This window comes from Apaloderma vittatum, unplaced genomic scaffold (assembly GCF_000703405.1).
Source record: "Apaloderma vittatum isolate BGI_N311 unplaced genomic scaffold, ASM70340v1 scaffold15667, whole genome shotgun sequence".
In the NCBI taxonomy this organism is placed as follows: Eukaryota; Metazoa; Chordata; class Aves; order Trogoniformes; family Trogonidae; genus Apaloderma; species Apaloderma vittatum.
Genome location: NW_009724682.1, coordinates 1 through 24,116, shown reverse-complemented (window position 1 = coordinate 24,116; position 24,116 = coordinate 1). Strand labels below are relative to the sequence as shown.

The window sequence follows — 24,116 nt, the reverse complement described above, 5'->3', positions numbered from 1 at the left end:
TTTGGTAAAAGTGATGGAGTTGGCCACCTCTCTCAGTGTGCTGTTGGAGCAGAGAGTCTATTTCTGCAGATGTACACTCCATCCTCCCTTGGCGCTCATCAGCTTTGTGGTGATTAGTCCTAGATGTTTGTCCTCCAGTGGCAGTCCTAACTAACATCTCCAGATGCTGTAAATTAATTTTCTCTGTCCATCCCTCCAGACTTAGTAAAAGTCTTGAGGCTTCCTTCTGCCAGCACAACACCAGCAATGAATCTCTTCAGAATCACTGTGCATTGAATTTGGATGCCTTCCCTGATAGCTCCTGACAGCTTTCTCCTCTTGCTTTGCAGATCACAGGTGTTATCCTACTTGCAGTTGGCGTCTGGGGCAAGCTCACCCTTGGCACGTACATCTCTCTCATTGCTGAGAACTCCACCAATGCCCCCTACGTGCTCATCGGAACGGGTACCACAATCATTGTTTTCGGGCTTTTTGGCTGCTTTGCCACTTGTCGTGGCAGTCCATGGATGCTGAAATTGGTAAGTGTGCCAAAGTGCCTTAAGCAAGAGGAAGAAAGGTTTCGTTGAAGTGCTGGGATTCCCCCACCCCTGCCAAGCTTCACCAGCTGTTAACGTGTTTTTTGAGGCACATACGCTAGTTTTATTGATCTTAATGTTCAACACGTGTGTCTTTTGTACAAAGAAGGGGAAAAAAAGTCTTTGCCAAAGCCAGTTGTTGATTGAGTTCATACATACATAGAGTTTTGCTACCACATGGTGTACAGGCCCATGTGTGGTTGGGAGCAAAGTGAACTGCTGCTGGTGAATTAGTCTGTGAAGAATTCTACAATCCATCTGGTTTTCTGTGAGCCAGATGATAAGTATATTTGCAATCTTAAAAATGTCCAAAGCATCATAAACATAAATTCATCAGAAGTATATTTTAAAGGGATCGCTTTAATACCCTAATGTGAAATCTATAGAAAAAATAGACAGTACCTTCCGAAAGCACACCAGCCTTTCTTTTTCTCCTAACATTCACTTGAATAAAACAAGTAAATTTCAAAAACCAAAGCTCTGTAAGGTATGTTTGTCCTCATCTCAAAAGCAGCATGGCCTTGAGGTACACTAAGCAGAGGTACAGCAGCTGTCTCGCAGTCCAGTTTAACTTCTTTACATATAAGTTCCTCTGTTCTGAGTTTTCCAACCCACCTTAAAATGCAAAGTAACTGTAACTTAAGCAAACCTATATGATAAGCTGTATTTCTAGGAATATTCAAGAGCAAAATCTTACATATGTAATAATTTTGAAGGGTGGATATAGCACTTGTGAAGCACGGAGACAGTGGGAGAGGGCTTGACAGTACAATGAATGCGTCTCCTGCTACAGTATTTTGGGGCTGATTTTCTAAGGAGATGGGACAATTCTACCCCAATTTGAAGAGGATTTTTGAAAAGGATATCTTAAAGAGAGTTAATTTCCTCAACTGGTCACACAGTAAGGGTGAGGGAGTGGCTGCACATCTGTCAGCAGATGTATGCCGCTGGCCAGTTGGCATTTACCTAATGCTGTTGTAGGTGCACTGCTGTTGTCTCTTGCTGGTGATGTGCTGTCAGGGCACGTGTAGAGGCTTGTTGGAGTTACTGCAGTCCAGATGGGAAAGGTATAAAGGTGAATTATTATTTATATATTCAGGGAAATCAGGCTCTGGTAGTTGCTCCCCAAGTCATGTAACTTTTTTGAAGGTATGCCACTAACTAACAGTGGCATGTGCTGTTACAAGCACATGGTTTATTTCCATTGTACACGTAAGAAGTATTTCAAAACTTCCTTTCTTTCCTGGAGAGAATACAGGCAGTGATTTGACAGCTGCATTAATTGAAGGTAATTGTCGAGATAAGAACGGGGAGATTGCTCACTAATTACTGTCACTGGCAAAACAGACTCAACATGGGGAAATTAGCTTGATTTATTACAGGTCAAATCAGAGTAGCATAATGAGAAATAAAAACATAAGTCTTAAAACATCTTCCCCCATCCCTTCCTCCTTCCTGGGCTTAACCTTCCTCCCAATTTCTCCACATCCTCCCCCCAAGTGGCGCAGGGGGACGGGGAATAGGGGTTGTGGTCAGTTCATCACACGTTGTCTCTGCCGCTCCTTCCTCCTCAGGGGGAGGATTCCTCGCACTCTTCCCCTGCTCCAGTGTGGGGTCATTCCCATGAGAGACAGACAGTCCTCCAGGAACTTCTCCAACGTGAGTCCTCCCATGGGGTGCAGTCCTTCAGGAACAGGCTGCTCCAGCATGGGTCCCCCACGGGCTCACAAGTCCTGCCAGCAACCCTGCTCCAGTGTGGGCTTCTCTTTCCATGGGTCCACGGGTCCTGCCAGGAGCCTGCTCCAGCACAGCCTTCCCACAGGGTTACAGGGTCACCCTCCTTTGGGTGTATCCGCGTGCTCTGACTTGGGGTCCTCCATGGGCTGCATGGTGTTCCATAGACCTACCGTGGGCTGCAGGGGGACAGCTTGCCTCACCATGATCTTCCTCACAAGCTGTGGGGGGAATCTCTGCTCTGGCAGGTGGAGCACCTCCTCCCCCTGCTTCATCACTCACCTTGGTGTCTGCAGAATTCTTTCTCTCACATATTCTCACTCCTCTCTCTGGCTGCAGTTTTCTATTGCACAGGTTTCCCATGCCCCCCTTAAATATGTTATCACAGAGGTGCTACCACCATCACTGATGGGCTCAAGCCTTGGCCAGCAGTGGGTCTGGTTTTGGAGCCAGCTGATGTTGGCTCTGTAGGCAGCAGTTTCTCACAGAAGCCACTCTTGTAGCCCCGCCACTACCCAAACCTTGCCATTACAAATAGTTTGTGAGTGTCCACACTGAAAGCATTGTTTTCAATGTTTATTTAGTTCTGAATCCAAATGCTGCTCCTAAAGCCAAACATGGGCCTTTGCTCAGCAAAGTGTTTGAGACATCTGTCTAGTATTACTGTGAGAATATTTCCAGTGAAGTCAGTGGTTCAGCTCATTCGTGGGAGAAACTTCAGGAATTGAGCAGCAAATCCCAGTTCATCAGTGGGATAGACAAACGCGAATCGAAACACCTGAAGAAGTCTATTTACCTTAGCAGAGTGACATGCAAACATGAAGGGTCTGTTTGTATTCCTTATTGCAAAATCAAAACCTGAATGACTCGGATCCGTCTCTGGCACGTGAGTGTGGTTTGATTTATGTGATAATGCTGAGAAATGTGGGAACAGAAATGTCAGAAAAGCCAATGATTAGACAGCAATACATATAATTTGTGAGTTGTATAAACACATATAATATACTCAGGCAATAACCTATGTGTTCTCTCTGAAAGACCTTTGTTTTCTTAAAATCTTTAAGGGATGCCTAGAGCGAAAAGTTAAATTTTATGTGGTACTGAGCAGTATCTGTGCTGAGGCAAAGGCCTGTCAAATTCTGACTTCTCTTGCCTCCTTCCTTTTCAGTATGCCATGTTCTTGTCCCTGGTGTTCCTGGCTGAGCTAGTCGCTGGAATTTCAGGGTTTGTGTTTCGCCATGAGGTAGGTAGAAATGTGCTGAGTTTGCATATGGCAGTGCCTCCCTGGGCATGAGCTGCTGAGAAGTTCTCTGGAGCATGGAGAACGTGTAGGTCGCTGAGCTCGGCAGCTCCATCCGCATCTCCAGGGATGTAGCTGATGTGCAACAATAACACGTACAGGCCTTAAAAATTGATGTGATTCCAAATGAATGGATTTAGCCAAAGCCCTTGGCCTCAGCTGCCTGATAATTTACTCTGGAGCTATCGAGTTTTGTGTGTCCATCATGTAAGATCTTCCTTACACTTTTACATATGCGGAGGGCTGCAAAAGAGATTACTTTTCTTAAACACAGCTTCCTCAGCCAGGGAGGCACTTGTTTATTTAAGGCAGAGAACACTTGTGCACCAGACGGCACTCAAAGTTTTGTAAATCTTTTTTTTTTCTTTGGTGGGGGAGCGAGTGGGATGGGATTTTATTTCTATCCTGAGAATAAGGAGAGATTAGAAATATAGTGAGGTAGGAAACTGGGACAGAAGGAAGCTTTAAAAAACCACAAGGATCTAGACTTGTAGTAGCACTTCTGCTTTATCCATTCTAATCGGGTCTATCTCTGGCTTTAAGTCCATGGATATGCCATATAGTACTGAACCAGGACAAACTCAGGGACCCTCCTCATCTCTTCTCTTTATTAACTGATGTTCTAGTCTCCTCTTTTCATGAGAGATTTCCCTTGCTATAGGCATTTCTGGTGTCTACCCTTCCAAGTGGTGGATAGGTTTTAATTCTATCCTGTCCATCTGCTGAGGATTGCCATTTCATTTGGCCTAACATGTGGCAGCCTCAGCAGCAGGCTGCTGCTCCCTTTCGGGAGAGGCAGTCCCTTGTGAAGGTCGCAGCCACATGGGTTGCCCAAATCATCTGCTACCCGGCAACTTTACTACCCTGTCGAAGTCACAGCCTGGTGATGTGCCTGACCTTCTCCAGCTGAGAGACCTTTTGTTCCTTACCCAAACAACTTTGGTGCTGGGGACGAGGGCTGCTGCCTGGTCAGGGAATTCACATCTTCTTTCAGTGCCACTGGCTTCTCTCCCCAAGGTGTTTGCAGAAGCTTCAGCTCCTACCAGCCATCGACGAGAAGAGAGAAGCACGCAGTCTCCTTCAGACTTAGTGCTGGAACAAAGTGTTTGAGGAAAAAGCATCAAAGGATATCTTTCTTATAGTAATTTTCTGGTTTTTTCAAAATGTCGCAGTTTGACTGATAGACCCCGCTTGAAAAATAGCATGACTGACTCCTGACAGAGGGAGCTCTGCCAGTTCTGAGAACATGCTTTAAAAAAAGTGGAAAGGGTTAGTTTGGGTGACTTGTTAGGTTTGGAAATGCATTTGCTTCCTGCAAAAACTGCTTCAGATGTTATGCTTCTCGTTGCTCACATGGGCTGGTTTTTTTCCTCACCCTCATAGATCAAGGATACATTCCTTAGGACATATACTGAAGCAATCCAGAATTACAACAAAAACGATGAGCGGAGCCATGCAGTGGATAATGTACAGGAAAGTGTAAGTCTAAAATTGGATATTAAAAATTAATAAATATAGGTATACACAGCATGCATTCAGATTTGATCGCAGAACGTGAAATATGGATGACAAGCTGTATATTGTTAGCAAGTTTAGAGGCTCACAAAACTGATCTAAAGAAAAAGTGTTTCAGCTGATACGCTTGTCCAAGATGCCTGTTTTAATGAGCAAGCTATCTAATAAGGACAGGGCTTATCCCACTTGCTTGTTGTTGGTCCCAGGTCTTGAATTAGGATTAGAGGCCAGTTTTATCACTTAAGAATGCACCTTGATCTTAAGGAAACCTGTCAATAGGGTTATGAAGTGTTGTAAATTTGAGCTAGATGAAATAGGATCTGGCATCCTGTATCACTGTTAAACTGCAGCAGTTCTCTTCAGAAGTACGAGAGGCTGGCAAAGGAGACCTGATGAGTTAAAGGGACAAATGGAGTGTATTTTCTCCAGAGGAAAAAGGAGCAGACAAATGTGCTGCTGAGATTGGCAATGAGAGGAGTTCTGCAGCAGTGCTGGAGGGATGGGTTAGATGCCTTTCTGACGCATGAGGTGCATTAGCAGGGCAACAGGAGGTTGCCTTCTCTTCTAACAGGGCACCAGGCACAAACAAATGCCACAGTACGGCCAAACTAGGTGGAGATGCCAACCACAGAGGACCAAAGCCCACCACCTACAACACAGAGTGATAAAAGTCACATTTAATTTCCTACTGGAAACTGTGCCATAGCAAGAAACTATCCCTTCAGCTTACAATACACTCTATGAGACAATTTGCTTTTCATAGGATTGTAACTTGATGAATAGCTGAAATTTTAATGTAATTGTATTGATGACTTCCAGATCTTCTTCAGAAACTACAGCTATCATGTTGGACCCTGTAGTATGTTTGAAACTGTGCCTTTAACCTGGGTTCTCCGGGTTAGCAGATTGCTGCTCTAAACTGAGTATATTCTGCCATAAAATTGTCTGTTTGCCCAATGTTACCCTGTAATTTGAATTTTTGACTCCTTGGAGTTGGCTGAACTAAATAGTTTTGAGTAATTGTTCAGTGTTTCTGTCACAGCAAAATGTTCATTTCATTTGTAGCTCTGTTTTTACAGGAACTGCATTTATAAGCCCTTTCCATGCAGAAAATCGGGCACATGCTCTCTATCTTTGAGTGACTGTCTTCTAGCTTAGCATCTAGAGCAGAACATTCTTCCCAGCTTACATTTTTTCAGCTGGTTTTATAGACATACTCTATGAACATATGGTCTCCTTCTATTCATGGCTCAGTGAATTTTCCTAGAAATTAATTTGGTGAGTTAGAGAGGCTTGCTTCGCCTTAGCACTTTGTACTAGTTTGACCCTGTATATGTTACATGTACTTCTGTGCAATATTTTGAGGGTTTTAAGGGTTTTTCTTTTGACTGCATTGTGAGAATCTGTCTTCAATTTCCAGTATCATCTTTAATCAAATAAATAAGCAAAGGAAAGAAACAAACAAAAAACCCCAAACAGAACAGACTTTCAATCAAAAAAGTTGGCTTTATGGCTGAACCTCTGCCAAATGTTACAGACAATAGCTTTGCTCATAAACCACCTTTTTTATTAGTAGGTCATCTGTTCCCATTGTGTGTAAATGACATTCGTGGTACCTTTGTAATAAATGGGTCAGGGAGCAGTACCTACGCTTCAGAACTGGAGACAACCTGTCTTTATTTTGATTGGGAGCTTATTTCAGTAGGCAGTGATGATTGTGTACTAGCTTTAATTCTAGTTTGTTTGTTTGCTTATTTTGAATTTGCCTTTTATTCTCCGTAGCTGAGCTGCTGCGGCATTCAGAGCTACACTAACTGGAGCACCAGCCCTTACTTCTTCAAATATGGCATCCCTACAAGCTGTTGCATGAACTCCAGTGACTGTAACACTCAGGACCTGCGCAACATGACCGTGGCTGCCACTAAAGTAAACCAGAAGGTACCAGTAGCATTGTGCCAGAGGCAGTTATTACGAAACCATCCAGTACACCAGGGGAGCGTCCGGCTGCTTACAATTTCATTTCGTCTTGAAGGGTTGGTTTGTAATGTGTGTACTGGGCTGGAGTGCTGGTAAGGGTGTGCTTTGCCCCCCGCTTGCTTTCAAATTCTTGAAGCTGGCCTTTCTCAAATGACCAGGTGCAGCAACGTTTCTGAGGAGAAGGAGATCTGTTCCCCTTCCTCACAGCATTGGTTGGGGTATGACACTGCCACACAGAGGCAATGCTGGCCGGGCACGGGACCCTGAGTGGCACCTTCACTCAATTGGCCTTGAGGGTTAGGTCTCTGCTCGCTCCTGCTGAGTGCTGTGGAATTTTGCTGAGGACGAAGATGTAGCTAGGTGGAAGGAAGGACAGGTTTTACTCTTGTTTATGTTCAAACAGTAATTTCAATGCCAGAGCCTAACTGCCATGCCAAACAGAGGAGACATGGGTAAGTGACGACAAGCGCTGTGCTTGGTACATGTACAGTGACTTAAAATCTTTAAAGCTGTGGTGCTGCAAGCATAGGACAGCCAAAGTGAGCCCTCCTCTGCAGTCATCTGCAGGAGCAGGTTGGCAAAACAGAGTAGGATGGGAAAAGCAGGTTGGGAAAATGGGAGGAAAAGGAATAATTGGAGAGTAAAAATACAGAAAACACCAAGAAAGGGAGGAACAAAGATGAAATAATGCAGCATATACAGCAGACACTGCACATTACAGCAGGAACACAACTCGTTATTGCTTTAAGTGCTAGTGCGTCATCTGTTTGTTCCTTCTTGTACAGGATTTGCAAGAGAAGCAACAGACAGTTTGTTGGTAAAAGGAATGGTATTGTGGGCAAATCACCCTGCCAAGTTGCAGCATATATTAGTCAGGCTTAAGGATTATTTTCTTCTCGGTTTTTGTTTTCATAGTTGAATTTTTAAAAAAATAAATAAAAGTCCTGATGAGGTAACAGGAGAAATACAGAAATGCCTCTGTCTTCTGTTTCTGTCTTTTTCACCTCAGTCACCCGTGAATCAGGAGGCTGGAGTGGTGGCAGAGCACAGCCTGAGACATCTTTCTTTGAAAACCAGTCAAGTGGATGTTTTTTAGCATCTGTTTTTTAAAAATATATATATATATACGCTAGATGATTATTTTCTACTAAGCCTTTATTTTCTGTCATAGTTTAATGAGAGTCACTTGCTGCAGATATATGTGGAACATCAGTGATGTCCATCTGTTCAGAAACTCCCAGTCACCACCAGCAAAGTAACCTTGCATGAGGGCGAAGGATGAGCCACTCCATCCAGTTGCATTTTGTGAACTTGCAGTAACTTCTAGGTTTGGCAGAAGTGGAGAGAAGACGAGAGGCAGAGGCAGGACAGAGTGGATCTGCAGGCAACATACCTCCTGGGCAGCCCATCCTGAGCCGCTGCTTCTGCCCACCTTCCCAGCAGGAACCTTTCTGGTGTGACTGGTGCTCTACCAGCAGGTCCCACCTTTTCAGTAGGGGATGGCCGCTCGTTCTTGAACCTTCCCTGGCTTCATAACTGAGGAAGTGCCATTTGCATTCCCAGCACCGATCTGGTGTTTCCCCAAAGTGCCAGGCTTGCTCTGCATGCACAGAGAAATCCCTGACAACGTGTGAGTGCCTCTTGGCAAAGGATGCCTGCTAAATTGTGGGAAGCAGCTGGGGGAGGAATGAGCTTGTGCTAGTCCGGGACTAGTAACTCACTTCCAGCCATGCTTGCTCCTAAAGCCTCTCGCCTGTCAAATGTATGAGTCACCTGACAGAAAAGGACTGTTCATTCCTCAGGAAGCAGCTGACTTAATTACTTGATTTAATTACCATGGGGAAGTTTGGGTGTCCTGCGATGTTGTATCCCCTTTTCTGAGATGGCCATTAGTACTCAAAGGTAGTAAAGATTTCTCTTTAGCAGTTGTGAGACCTTGGAGTTGTCCTAAACATCCCATTGAGGTGGGATGTTTCTGAAAGGGGCATGGAAATAAAAAGCAAGCAGGTGGAAATGCTGTGTGGCCCTATGCTTTCACTTCAGATAGGAAACAAACATTTTTGCCTCTGCCCCAAGTCCCTTGCTGATCTTGGAAATAGGCATTTTGCTCTCTGTGTGTTGGAGAAAAAGGAAAATACACGTTGTCTGTGGTTGGGGAAGACCTTTGTTACCATTCCTGTGGATAAGTGTATTTGGAATACATCTTTTTGATGGATCTTGCAAGACTATCTGTAAGGCAAGTGCTGTATGAGCTAATCAAGTTGCTAGCAGTTTATGAGGCCTAATGATATATTATCCAAAGAGGATTAAACTAATGATCTAATTGCAGGACTAAAAGACAACATTCCTGAATTTTCTTTGCCAGTTCTGCCACCCACTTGCTTAGTGACCTTGGGTAAATCACTTGGTCTTGCTGTCTGTTTCGTCATCTCAGATGGGACTAAAAGCTAACTGTAAGAGCTGTCATTAGAATTAGCTAATTAATGTTCATATAATGCATTTAATCTTCAGAGTTCATTACCAGCAAACCTCAGGAACTACTTGTCCCTAAAATCTTAATAAAGGAATAGATGTGTGGAGTCAAGAATGATCGAATGCTTGCTAAATTGTCACTTCTGTCCTCTGAATCAGCACCCAGACGTGCGCACACAATGCTTCACGTACTTTTGTACCGTATGTGCAACTGTTGGGTGCTTCTTGCACTCTCAGTCTGCACAGCAAGGAATGAGCAATTAAGCCATTTTTATGTAGTGTACTTCAGGAAACAGGTTATTGTGATTTGGGAAAACACAGTCTCCAAATAAGGAGAGCGATCTAAACTCTCGCTTGCATCTTGTTGGTTTTTTAACAAGATCTTCTGTCTCCCTCAAACTCCCATTGCTGTTAGAAGTTACATTAGCAGAGCTGGGAGAACATTAAGCCATGTCAAACAATGAAAGCACTGTTTGAAAAATCTAATCTTATATTATGACATCTAAGACACACAGAGCTCTAGTTGCTTGATGTGTTAAATAAGCAAGCTTGAATCTGATGTACTGTACACTGCCGTAAGATGTAATTAAGGACTAATACGTACACTTAAGCATTTCACTAATGAATTACATCTGTGCTGGTCCTCAGCTGCTGTTAGGTTTGCCACTTCATTATTCCCAGGGTTAAATAAAATGTCTTCTGATATTATAATAGAGACTAAAGAAATTATATAGTTCATGAGTGGTCTGTCCCTAACAAAGGACATTGTCCTCTCCTTTTAGCTGTTATTTTTCACAAGCATCTGACACTCTTGAGGTCGTGTAAGAAGTTCCTATAGTGTTTGCAGAAGTGAGGGGGGTGTGGATAGAGGGGAAACGTGGAGACACTTCTCTCTGGTGAGATGGGAGTCCAAACTGGGAACAGGAACTCCCTGTTATTTCTGTTGTTTCCAACTTCTGCTAAAGTGAAAAGACTTGTAACATTGAATAAAATGCCTTGAGACTGGCCTTATGCTGAGAGTGTTGTCGGTCATTTGAAGAAACCTCAGGGCTGGCTTTGGACTGTGTGAGCAGTTAGATTTCAGTAATGAAATTAAAAATAGATGTAATCTTGCTTTTTTCTTCTTTCTTCAAGTTTTGTATCACTCGTTTAGATTCATTTAGGCACCACAAACTAGGAAAGCTAATTGACATGCTTTTTTGAGAGGCAGAGTAGGTGAGGGGAGAAACTTGGCAAAAATTATCATACTGAGGTGGGCATCTCAAAAAAATCCTATCCAAGAGAAGGGCAAAAATGCATATGAATCTTCTGGCCCTCATGTGGGCTGTGAATAGAGGCATGATGAAGCAAGTCAGCTGATAGAATCGGGGTCTGAGCTAGAGAGAGAAAATTGAGTTTGAGGAGCAGGACAGGGAATTTTGTGTCCAAGAGCAAACAAACCAAGAAACTTCATAAAAAACCCTTGATAACTTTGCTACATGGTTTAAGGTTACGTACTTGTCAGTGCTTTGCTTGGTGGCCTTTGACAGGTGAAGGCAAGCCAGATGCCTCACTGGACCCCTGAAGCATGCTTATATTAAATACCTGGGGTATTAGGAAATCAGCATCATTTATTAGTTTTTGACACCTGTATTGTGGTATAGCATTGCCTTATACTGTTACTGATTTGGTTTCACATTGAAGTTATATTTTTTAAAACAATGCAAACTGATTTTCTTTGATAAGACCTATAAAAATGAGTGCAGCATCACATTTAGCTTTTAAAAGCACTGAAATGCGTTTGTTTCTAAAAAGAACTGGTTTTGCCACCACTTTCCAACATTCACTCAGAATTGCTATTAACTAAAAAGGTGACATTGTTGGAAATTGCAGCAAAAAATATTGTCTAGCCCAAGTCCTTTTTAAATGAGAAATTTATATGTATACATTCATGGCAGGGAAGGTCGATACAAGGAGTTATGTTTGTTTTCCAGGGCTGTTATGACTTGGTGACCAGTTTTATGGAGACAAATATGGGAATCATAGCCGGAGTGGCTTTTGGCATTGCATTCTCACAGGTAAGTGCATAAATGCTTGCCTCCCCCACTTTTTCCCCCCTCTCTCTTTTTTCTTTACCCAGACTTCAAGGAAAGAAGGATTATGGAAGGGGACAGAGCTCAGCATGCTCATTAGTCCTGAGGTCATCTGTTCATTGATTTTCTTTTTTTCAACTTAAATGAAGTTTCTCCTTGGGAATATCAGTTACGGTTGAGCTAATGACCGACTCAAGGAAAACAACTTGTCCCTCCACTGGGTCAAATAAAGGTTAACCCAATAAAACTTTGGCTTAAATGGAGCATAAACAGCTAAGAAGACAAATAGCTTATCCATTGTTTGGATAGGCTTCTATCTTCTAAGCAGTCTTATTTTTTCTTAAAGGAGCTTAGAATTCTTATAAGAGTGTACCTTCAGGCCTCCCCATCCTTGACCTGGAGCCTGGAGGAGGCACCTGGTTTTGGTGACTGATTTTTTTTTTTTCTTTTAGCATTGAACACTGGGCAGAGATATGCCAAAATCAGATTATTAAACTAACTCCTTGCTGAGACCAAAAGGAGTGTGGCGCAGGAGGGGTGAGAGGAGAGCTAAGAAAGTGTTTGCTGCTCCCCGGTATCCAAACTGCTTTTACTTCTACAGGAGCTGGGCAAACTAAAGCTCTGGTCAGAGTCTTCTGATCAAGAAAGGGCAGGAAAACACCTGCATCTTTCAACAAGATGCTCCTTTATACTAGTCACTTCATGTGATGGCAAGGACTCTCGTGGAAACATGCAAAAATGAGAGAGAGGGAAACATGGCCAGTGCAAAAGTGCTTGCAGAATGGTTCAGCAAAATGCACAGCGATGTGGATGATGCCTGAACCATTTTTACCCGAGACGCAATGTGCCTTCTCTCTGTGGAGAGTGTATAGTACAACTGCAAATGTCATATTCCAAAACTATTGTGCAAATTTCATTTGCTTCATTCACACAGTATTACAAACCTGGGTCCTGAGGCAACACTGAAAATATGCATATATCTGATGAATGACTTAGGTTTATCCAGTGGCTGGAAAAAAATGAGGTGCTATAAAAAATTATTTGACTTCTTGAAACTCCTGAGTTCAGTTAGCAAGCTGTAGGTTTGCACTGTGCTGCACTGGAAAAAAGTGATTTGCCAGTGCTGTTGCCCCGTGATGGGCAAGTGAATTAATGGGAGTTGCCCTCCTGCCTCTGCTTTCTCATGTGATCAGCCCGGGCTTGGCTGCAAACTGTTTCAGTTACGTCTCTCTGAGGTTTAATTTGCTCAGCAGTTACGATGGCCTCCGGGTTGTTCAGAATAACTGTCCCTAAGCCATGTGGGAAATGGCCATCACGTCCTCTCAGCCAACATATGCACAACCTGAGGGAGCCCTGTAACTGTCTGGGCTCAGAGCGGTTGACTGACCTGTCTCAAGCAGATCTGGAAACCTGATGCAGCCTGGGTGTTAAGAAATGAGAAGCCCATGATTTGGCCTGTCTGCCTGTTTCATGTGTGCCTAAAGGCTGGTTCATTATACCACCAGCCATCCAGAGCATGTGCATGGGTGTTAGATCTTCAGGATCCAGGAGTGGTGAAATCACAAATCTGGAGCTGTCGGTGCATGGAGCAGGGGGAGTTTTGGATTGTTGGTGGGTTTCTTGATAGGCTATTATAGTTCCTCTTGGATAGTCATGGTTGTCTTGATAGTCTTCTCCAACCTTGATTGTGATTTGATTACTGCTGTAGAACTCAGAGCTCTTAGTTCTGTTTCTAGACAGTCGGAAGGCTATAAAGCATCTTTTTAAATGCCTCATGTAAAACTATTCAAAAGAATGATGGGATGAGTAGAATTTTGCAGCTGCTGGGGCAAATGCCTCAGTCAGGACCAATGCCACCCGAATGCCTTTAATCAGTGTACCATGTGTGCAATGGGCATCATCTTCTCTTGCCTGAAAGTTATTTGCAGCTGGAAGGGAGACTGTAGGAAGAGTGCAGCTGGAATTGTTAGTATTTTGGCACAGGTCATCGGGGCTTTGCTCTAGGTCATCGGCTGTTGGCGAGCTCCATACAGGAAGGCGGGTGAGCAGTGCGGGAAGAAGGTGAGCCCAGCAGCAGGAGCCCTTGGGCACAAAGTGAGATTAGCGTGAGGGGCTGCGGGCAGCAAGGAGCAGGGGGGAGGCAGTTTGCCACTGCAACTCCAAGTGAAAAGTACGTTTCAGTGCAGTGTTGGCAACTCGTGCTGCTGAGCGTCAGCTGCCGGCTGGGGATGTCGCTCTCCTGTATAAGGGCAAGGCTCTGGCGATGTGGGTAGGTATCCAGCTGCTTGGGGTCTTAGCAAATGTGTAAAAGAGGGGAGAGAGGGGATGCAGGGGATTAAAAATGCAGCTCTCCTGGGGTGTGAAGAGTAGAAGCCAGCCAGTTATAATTTACTGCCTAATCTGTTTTGCTGGACCCAGTTAGGGATGGTGTTTACAAATTGATTTCAGGTTAACTGTGGCTGGCAGTAGTGCCATGCAATGCTCCAGCTGCAGGCGAGGTTTCACTATAACTGTTGAAAATAGGTTTAATCTAAATAAAAGACAAATTAGATCATGTTGCTCTTCTACAGTAAAACGTGCTCAAGGGCCTTTCCTTCACATGATTTGTTAGATGTTGACTAGCGGGAATGTGCTGATTCCCAGAAACAGGGAAAGTTGATGTAATGGCATTGCACATCTCATAGGCCTGGCACAGACCTCCCAATCAGAGCCAGAGTTCTTAAAAAAACTGCTATGTTGCTGACATTGTCTGCCATGCTCCTCAGGTTTGAAATAGTAACAATAAAATACAATTTGATTGGGCTTGGTCTCAGATGCCAATGCTGACTTCCAGCTGGAATAATTTCAGTTTAGCAGGTGCTCATTGGAGCAGCAAAATGATCTCTGTGTTGTACCCAACAGAGAATAAAATTATGCAAGCAGCATAGATGATGTTTTGCCTAGATAAAGCTACAGTGCGGCTTAGGGGATGCAAGAGACAGAGTTTCAGAGGTTTTGTACCCAACAGAGAATAAAATTATGCAAGCAGCATAGATGATGTTTTGCCTAGATAAAGCTACAGTGCAGGCATGGGCTTAGGGGATGCAAGAGACAGAGTCTCAGAGGTTTTACAGAGTGTGGTTGCAGTAGAGTCACTAAGTCTCAGTGCAGTAAGGCCAAATTATTCCCATTGTACTGAAGTGCTCTCCGTCCTGAAGTCAGGTGCCCTCCATACACTCAAACCCAGTTGTTGAATCATAGAATTGTAGAATGGCCTGAGTCAGAAGGGGCCTTAAAGATCACCTAGTTCCAACCTCCCTGCCATGGCTCTAAAATAGAGCTGGGAAACCTGGATGCTTGGAGATTTGCATTTTGAGAGTATTGCAAGGTAAATCATTGAGCTAAACAATTATTCATGATGGATTTAAAAAAAAGAACAATTTTAGCTTACCTGATATGCTGATGAATTCTGAGTTATTTCAGCACATTTCTACTTATAGAAGTTCTCTCAAAGAATGAGGAATGGTGAAGATATCAAGGACCAAAATAAAACGGAAATTCAAATTGCACTTCACCTTCTTTTTGATATAGTAAGATGTAATAAATATGTCATGCAAGGCAGCTTCAAGTCAATGTTAACTCCTGCAAAATAACTGTATTAAAAAGCCAATATCATATATATGGTAGGAGAGGGGATTGCTAGGAAGTTGCTGTAGATGGATTTCAATAGGCAGAACTGAAATATGCCTGAGATGACTCCTAGAAGCCATGGAGAGATGAAGAACTCATGCACTACATTGTGCTCACCAGAATGGTCTTTGAACAACAGGAAGGTAGTGTGGGAGAAACACCTGAGGGATGTGGGTTTCCCAGTGCTCTAAACCAGAGAGTTTGTCGGCATTTTCAATTTTTCAGCGGCAAGACCAGTGATTCCAAGGCAAACTCTCAGTTTTCCACGTAATAGTTCAGTAGACTAAGATAATCTTGCAAAAAAGGGAGGAGAGGGGAAAAGTGAGAGATAACACAAATGCAGAACCAAGTCTGCCATCTTAGCGCTCTGAAAAACTGGCACTATAAAATGATACTGAAAAAAAAAAAGTGGGTAAATGTTGAGATGGGGCATTTGAGAGGCAGTGGGAATGAAGGGTAATGATTACAACTTCTAGCAGCTAGTTCTTCTGTGGGAATCCTTTTATGCTGATTCCCCTGGTTTTTCAAAGAAGCTGCAGGGACCTGCTGCACAATAGGCTGAGGGGCTTCCTCCCATCCGAAGAGCAGAGGTTACAAGTGATCAAGCAAATGCAGAGAGCAAGAGGAGGTGGAGAGCGCTCATTTGTAGTTCACGAACTGGGAGCCTCTAACCTGATTTAAATGCAGAGGACAGTAGTTATGACGGTAATGAAGAGGAAAATTCAGCAACTTAATATGATAACGATAACGCCTCTTCTTGGCTGCAGGAAGGACAGTGCTCATGCGGTTAAATGTGGAAGTTTACACACCTTGAAAAAACACGTGGTTTTATATATGTTCAGAATACTTCTAAGATTTTTATTACAGCTGTGGTGTGTCTTATTAATAGCTAGAAATGCTATATAAAATGTGTATATAGTGCCTTGACATGCATGCCATTATTTCTGAAGTATAGAAGTTTAATGTCATGGTACTATAACTACTTAACTGCATTAACCAGCATATGGTCAGAGCCAAGAATTAGTAAGTGGGCCAAAAATCAGAAAGACACATTTATGTGTAACCTGCCAGTCTTCTTACAAGTGGCTTGAGTAAATCAAAACATTGCCATGTGCCTGCAAATGCTACAAAGCTTAGACACAGCGATTATTAAGAGTTACAGCCTGTGAAAAAGAGAAGAATCTCTATTAAAGGTAGCTGGGGAGGTCTGCTGCAGGTGGAGGGAAGAAAAAGTCCACAGCTTCCTATTTGTCTGTGCTGCAGCATCTTTCCCCTTGTAAAGCTGATACAAGCAGCAGATTGTGGTTCAGGAACAATAATGGCTGTGATTTGGGCGCTTATAATGGGAAATAATAGGTACTTCATGGCATAGACATGAAAAAAAATAAAAACAAATGTACGTATGTTGTTGGTCATTGTAGGATGAGGGAGGAACTGATTTGGGTCTGGGCTGGAAATTGCTCAGGGAAAATAAACAGGATGAAACACACTGTGTAGTTCTTTTTAATGAAAAATGCAATAAGACAGAGAAGTAACTTCTGAGACCATCTGAGAAAGGTGAGAAAAGACTGAAAGCTGCCACAAACAAAGAAAAATTATAACGAAGCTGGTGGGACAGGGCCACCCAGATGCACTTAGTCCGTTCTGCCCGCCAAAGCACAGAGAAATATGTACCACTCTCCAAAATGGAAATCTAACTCTCCAAAACATAACTGAGCTACAGGAACATTGTGCAGGCCCACAGTGGGAGTGTCAAATTTTCTCCAGTAAACCTGCAGAATATGGTGGGTTTTCAGCAACACTTCCCGAACTGCCAAGGTGGTTAAATCATCCTCCTGGTGACTGGAGTATTTAAGTGTGGAAACCCAAAGCCCAGCCAGACGATGCTGGATCCTCATCATCACCGGTTCCTGCTTGAACACCCATCTAGAGAAGTTTAGTAGAAAAGGCAACAAGATAGCTAAAACGTCTTCTTGGTATCAAGTGAGATTTTTAAAGCCAAGGAAGGCTTTTGGCACCCACATTTCTTCTGGCAGCTGAATTGAACCCTAGTAGCTTAGGTTTTTATAGGAGGTTGATAGGGACTTGTTATCTGTGCCCCACATGTTACTACAACCTTGGCAGTGTCCTACTTGGTACCAAAATCAGGGGGGGCGTTTAGGGAGTAGTAGGGGTTCAAACTGCTCTTAAAGGTGACTGTGCCCTTCTGAGATGCCCACAATAATTCTGGTGGACACTGAAACAGGAGAGGGAGCAAATATCTGGCAAATGAAATGTGACCTGATCAGGAATGTGACATCTTAGAGTCAGAAAACAAGTTTATCTGTATTTAAGGTGCTCTGGCTTGGTCTTGCTCTGAGGCTGATGCCAGCCCAAATCAAGCAGTTGGCTGGTAGAGAAGATGTGTGTCTTGATGATGATTGTGTTAACAGGGAGCACCGGCGGTCTAGGGGAAAGGGCACGCAATCCTGAGCGTGAAATAGAAGGAGCTAGTTTGGACAAGCAGCCAGCCAGGCATTGCCGACGCGTGCTTTAAGGAGCCTGAGGGAGCTCGGCTGCTGCCGAAAGGTTGCGATCCTCCTCCTTAAGCACCGCTCCCTTGCGATGCGCTCTGCCCGCAACAGAAGGAGAGGGGCAGAGGTGGTCGCCCGCAGGCACGGGCGAGCAGGCTGGAGCAGTTCCGACAGCCCTCGCTTGGAGCCGGGTCTGGAGTGGGCTGGTCCGTCTCACCCCCGTACGCAGGGGTTAGCTGTAACAATCTGGATATAGTCATGAGTTCATTAATTGACCAACCCAAATGAGAAAAGCGAGGTTGAATTATTTATGGTGTGTGAATGCAGTTGGCATACGCAGGAAAACGCTAACAAACGGCGAGAGGCAAAACGTTGAAATGACTGAGTGCTTATTGACGAGTGGAAGCCAGGGATCTGTTTTCAATAATTTGAGTGACAGCCAAGGGAATAGTGAAAGACTTTTATTTATTTATTTATTTCCAGATTTACAGTGCTTATTCCTGCGGTACTGCATCATTTGTAAAGAAAGCATTGCTGCTCTGGGGCATTAGGAAGCTGCTCCCCTGCACGCTCTTGACAAAGTTAAGGGGGTCACCAGCTCTCGGGGGTGGGGGGAGCCTGAGAGTGAAACACAGCCCATAGCATGCTGATACCCCCCCGCCTGTGTGCCCATCCATGTCTGACCTGGCTAAGCAATGACAACAGGGTTGAAAAGTAGCACAAAGGCATGATGCCTGTCAAATAAATACGCTCTGATAAAAATCAAGAGGAAGAAGGACAGGAGATCTTAGTGTTGTTTTTCTGATTAGAGTGGTCCTTGAAATAGGGCATAAATATGTTGTTTGTAGTAACTCCAGAACATGAAATTTTTTCTTAATGTGGCCTTTCCTTTGCTCTGCATTCATTTAATTTAACTTAAAATCTATTTTGCTTCTCTTCCTGTCTGTAACAGTTGATTGGGATGCTGCTGGCGTGCTGTCTGTCCCGGTTTATTACTGCTAACCAGTATGAGATGGTGTAACAAGGTGAGATTTCCCTGCTTTCTGTGCAGTACACTGTGTATGCTCTGGTATATTATCGTGGCTGTGCTGCTTCTGCTGAAGACCATAGAATCATAGAATGGCCTAGGCTGGAAGGGACCTTAGAGATCATCTAGTCCAACCTCCCTGTCATGGGCAGGGACGCCTCTCAACTAGATCAGGCTACTCAAGGCTCAGTCCAACTTGGCCTTGAACACCTCCAGGGAGGGGGTAGCCACAACATCTCTGGGCAATTTATTCCAAAGTCTTGCCGCCCTCGTGCTGAAGAATTTCTTCCTAAGATCCAGTCTAAATCTGTTCTCCTTCAACTTAAACCCATTTCCCCTTGTCCTATCAGTGGACACTCTTGTAAAAAGTCCTTCCCCAGCCTTCCTGCAGGTTCCTTTCAAGATAGTGGACAAGTTTCAGATGCTCAGCATTCATTGAGAGTTAAGTCTTCCCTTGGGATTCTTTGCTTTGGGATTTTTATCCCAATATTCTGTCTGCTGGGGGAAAACAAAAGGGGAAATGTACTGTTGAAAATTTCATCATTTCAGTTTTCTTCTTGAAAAGAGAGGGCGAAATACCTGCCATGAATGCTGTTGGCAACCAAAGCAACCCACTTCTTTTTTTCTTCTTTTTTTTTTGTGCCCCCCTGCTCTCTAGTCTTTCAGAAGCATGAAGTCCAGAGCCTGGTTGAAGATCAGGAGCTGCAGAATTGGAGAAAGACTGAAATGAATGTTATAGCACACACACTGTCTCTCGCACGCACGCACACCCACACCCCACGAGCAAGCACGTGCGCGCGCACACTCGCACCCCACCTCCCGAAATCTGCCCCATGCGTAGTGTTACCATCCTGTGAAGTACCGCGGTGCCACCGAGAGCAGCTGAGTCCCCTCGGCCTCCGGACCCGGACCCCATCCCTGGCGGAAGGACGGCACCGCATGTATGTTCTTGGTCACACAGTAGTTGCATCGTAAGTTAACAAAAGGTAATTCATTAACAGCATCGATCGGGCTGTGCATGTAGTGACTGGAGGGCATAATTAGCCTTTCACCATGGTTAATAAGTGTTGCACACGTTCATATAAACCGGTGTATGAAATATATATTCTTTTGGGTTTTATCTTAATTTCTTGTTCTGTTTATTGCTTTACTAAGGTTTCCATCCTTTCCCCCCTTCCCTGCGCCTGCCCCCCCCCTTCCCCCAAAACAAAGGAATCAGTAACATAACATAAAGATACTTGAAAATGATGTTAAAATGTTGTGCTTGAAGGGAACCGTTATTCCTGATGTTCTTCTACATCTTTGGCTCTTACTCAGTGTTGTATGCCTAGTGCGTATCCCGATAGGCTTTGTCTAGTGCATTTTGCCTCTGAACCTGATCCCGTGTAATACTGTTATTAAGCTGTGTTGTTGCTTACTGTGAAGGCAGGAATTTTGCTTCCTTTATTTTTATTAGGTAGTTATGAACTAATTGAACTGTGCTGTACTGCGGCCTTCATACTTTTTTCCTGTTCTTTCTTTTTCTTTCTTTTTGCATTGAGGTTGCAGCCACCAAATACATTGTTGAATCAAATCGAAATAAAAACACACACACAGAAAAAAAATCACAAAAAAAACAGGCATATGAAATATTTTTGGGGGAAAGCAAAAGTTTAAAACCTTTTTAAAAAAATAGGACTTTTTTAATAAAGCCTCTGTCTAGCATGCCAACAAGAATGCATTGATATTGTGAGTATTTGTGATATACGTATTAATAAATGGAACCATTACAGATTTCTAGCTGCTTCCTTTTCATTCTTTGGTTGTAACAAAACTCTTTTGAGGGGCGGTAAGTGAACATGAAACACAAGTGCACAGCTTGGAGTGACATATCTTTGTGCATATTTTAACAACTAACTTGCTTGTGACAAAAATTTTCCTATCTTGGGAAAAAAAAAAAAGAAAAAAAAAAAAGAGCTGGAATCATTTCAAAACTCCTAGAAAAACCTACCACAGCTGGTTTCACCACGTGACAAGTACATGCCCTCTGCTTTGCAATTGTGGCTGACAATGATCTGCAGCATTTAATTATCCCGTCCTTAGCACTGTGTGTGATTTTGGCATTAAGCGGTTCTCTTTGGTTTTGGTGAGGGTGGGGACAAAAGGGATTCGGGGTTGAGTCGGGTGGGTACTAGCCATCTTTGCTGCATTCGTGGAAAGGCTGATATTCCTTCTCATTTAAATACACGAAGTGTTGAAGATCTGATGCAAAGTCTGTGGAACTTTAAACCTGGAACTTTTGGGCCGAACCCTTACATTGGCCAGGAGGACAGAGAAGACTTGAGGAGGGAAGGCCTGTAAACCCTCTGGCTGTGGAGGAGCTGCACAGCACCTTTGTCTGCACAGGCCGCCAGCGTCCAGCCCGTCCTTGGTCCATCTGTCCATCCGTCAGTGCCACCCACCCAGTTACTGGGACCTTCTGCCTGCGTGGTGTGTCCGACATCACCTCACGATGAACCTTTGAGTGGTGCTGGCACGGTCGGTGCACCAGCAAATAAGAGAAGAGGAAGCTGATTCAAAAATTTAAATCTGACCCCAGTAAAGCATTTGCCGTGAGGGAGCAGGCCATCTTTAAATGTGAAGAACACCCGTACGGGTCCTGCATAAATGCTGGGGATAAAGCCACTCGGCACAGGTTGCAGCACTCATACTTGCAGTCCCTTCAGAGGGCTTAAAAACGGTCACAGCTTGCTTGCTCGGTTGCTGGGGCTACGCAATGCTGGAGCAATGCCGTCCTCCGAAGGCGCAGGAAGTTTGGGGAGGGAACGTTTTTCCACAGCAGAAAGAACTGGCCCACCAGCTGCCCCAGTTTCCCTCCCCTATTCATCCCCAAGCAGATCTCCCCTAGCCCACGGAGAGGAGGGGAAGGGGCAAGGCTCCCGCCTCCTCCCTCAAGAGCCACCGGCAACCTTCCGGAGTGGAAAAAAACCAAAACACCATCCTCTCTTCAGTTTTCTTTCCTTTTTTTTTTTTTTCCCCTTCTTTTTCCTGAAAGAAAGAGTTGTTTGTGCCAAGAACTGTTTCTTTTGAAGATGCTCATGTTGGATGACAGATCATCAGGCCCCCAAACTGCTCCAGCTTGCCCGTCCCCATTCAGTAAAGCATGTGCTCAGCTTTAAGGCATAAGCATTGAATTAGGTCCACTCAGCACAGCTCTTCAGTGCCTGCTCAGTTGTTTCCCTCAGCCCAGAAGCACTCTTACTTGTATGGGATAGGTTTGTTAATTGGGCTCTCGAGAGGCTCCGTGGAGAGGATGAGGCTGGTGAAGGACCCACCAAGGGTTTCCCTGGTGAAATCTTCCCAGCTGGGACTGGGACCATCCAGCAGCAACGTCGGGGAGCGTTGTGCTAGCTGGCACCGTGGCATCCCCTGCCCCAGGTGCTGCATCCCTGCGCTCCTGTGTCTCCCTCCTGGAAAAGAAACAAAACTGCCGGGTTTGGGTTCACATCATCCAGGATTCACAGAGGGGCTCTGCCTCAGGGGATGAGGTCCACCTTCTGGCATGGACTGAATCAGAGGTGGAGGGGGCTGTCTCCTGGTGCACTGGGCTGGTTCTGGCTGCGCGGTCCCTCCCCAGGCAAACTGCATTCCCTGCAATCACTGGGCCCAAGCTGGGCAAGAGAAGGGTGGGCAGGTTTGAGAGTCAAACTGGATGATGGAGTCACTGGATGAGTCCTAGGAGGGATGAAAAGAATGGGGCATGGGTGGAGACTGAGCAGGACAGTGGGAGGAGGAAGAAGGAGCATTGAGACCACCATGTTTTGGTCTCAGCGAGCTGATGGCTTGGCTTGGCTGCAAGGTGGACCAGCAGCCTTAGCTGGAAAGTGCATCCCATCCTGAGCTGCCTCCCAGGGCTTTGTTATGAGGAGCACTGCCCTGAGCACTGCCAAGAGGGTAGTGGGTTGCTGTGAAGGCAATTTTTTACAGCAGCGTCAAACTGTGGCTCTGGAGGGCCTTGCTGGCTGCTGCCCTCCCTGGGCAAGCATCGCTGCGGAGGAGACCGGCTTTGCAGGACCTCTTGAGGGATTTCAGCCTCTTGTTCCCAATGCAAGGGCTGAAATTGTCTTCTGTGACTCTTTGCCTTGACTTCAGTGGCTCACTACCGTTTAAGATAATTTTAAGATTTGCAAATTAATTTGCTGCCAGCCAAACCCCATGCGTAAAATACCTGGCATCCCACTGGAGGGGCAGGATTGATCGGGATGTCGGACTTCTAACAGGGCTGCTTCAGGATGAGCCTATATAATAAATATAGAAATCTTTCAACACACAAATGACACTTCTGCTTTTTTTGGTAAATAAAAGTGTTTTGCCCCTCCCAGAAAAAAACATGTAAGATATGGTCAGCTTTCTGCAAGCTGCTTTTACTGCCTTGGCCTAATTTTGAAGAAAAAAGCTGTTGCTTTTGCCTTTTGCCTGTCATTGCACCTGTTCTTGTTGCAGCCAGGAAACGTTTTAGTGAAAGGACGTTTCATTTTTGTCTGGTGTGACCGGAGATATTTGGTATGTGCAAGCTCATTAAAAGCAAGCCATGCTGAGGCAGCAACTCCTCAAGCTCTGGAGTCTGTTCTGCTCCATGGTAACTGCAGCGTGGCTATTTTTGGTCTCAGCTGAAGCTATCTATAGGTGACACCAAGTACTTATTTTAGATTGCTGTAATTGATCGCTGGGGCGCGTATTTAAGCACACACACACACATACGTAACATCCTTGGTGCATTATACAACAGTGTAACTCCCAATGTGATGTACATTTCAATGCAACTATTAAGTCACCAGAATGCTCTTTTTCATTCACCGTACTCATAGAACACAGTGACTAGCTTTCAGAAAGTTCCACATAACCTACCTTTTGGGAATCCAGCCCTTTCAAAACCTCTCAGGGCACTCAGTAAGTGAAAAGTCATTTTTGAAAGCCAAATCTGTTCTTTAAATGGAGATTATTCATCCAAATGAAAAACATTAATAATTTTAAATTGGAATTATTTCCAGAGGGAAAGCAAGGGCAGCTTTCTGGCTTGCATGGAAGCCATGGTTTATGAGCTTTACCTTCTCCAGTAGAGAATCAGAAAATATGATGTGAGAGCAGGGTAATGCCCAGTTGGAGAAGTGCTGGAGTGGGATAGGGGGAGAGAAAAGAGCAAAAAATATACAAACTTGGGGGGGGCGGGCCAAGGGTTTGAAATGGGAAATATTTCACAGAATCACAGAATGTTATGGGTTG

General features: G+C 44.4%; 1 protein-coding gene across 1 annotated transcript; it reads left to right on the top strand.

Moving 5' to 3' along the window:
* Positions 1 to 308: 308 nt before the first annotated feature.
* TSPAN7 (tetraspanin 7) lies at positions 309 to 20,630 on the top strand (the record flags this gene model as incomplete). Its single annotated transcript, XM_009872616.1, has 7 exons — positions 309 to 518; positions 3,478 to 3,552; positions 4,993 to 5,088; positions 6,907 to 7,062; positions 11,547 to 11,630; positions 18,780 to 18,852; positions 19,513 to 20,630. Coding segments are annotated over 6 exons (690 nt in total), but the record flags the coding sequence as incomplete, so codon positions are not given.
* Positions 20,631 to 24,116: the final 3,486 nt, after the last annotated feature.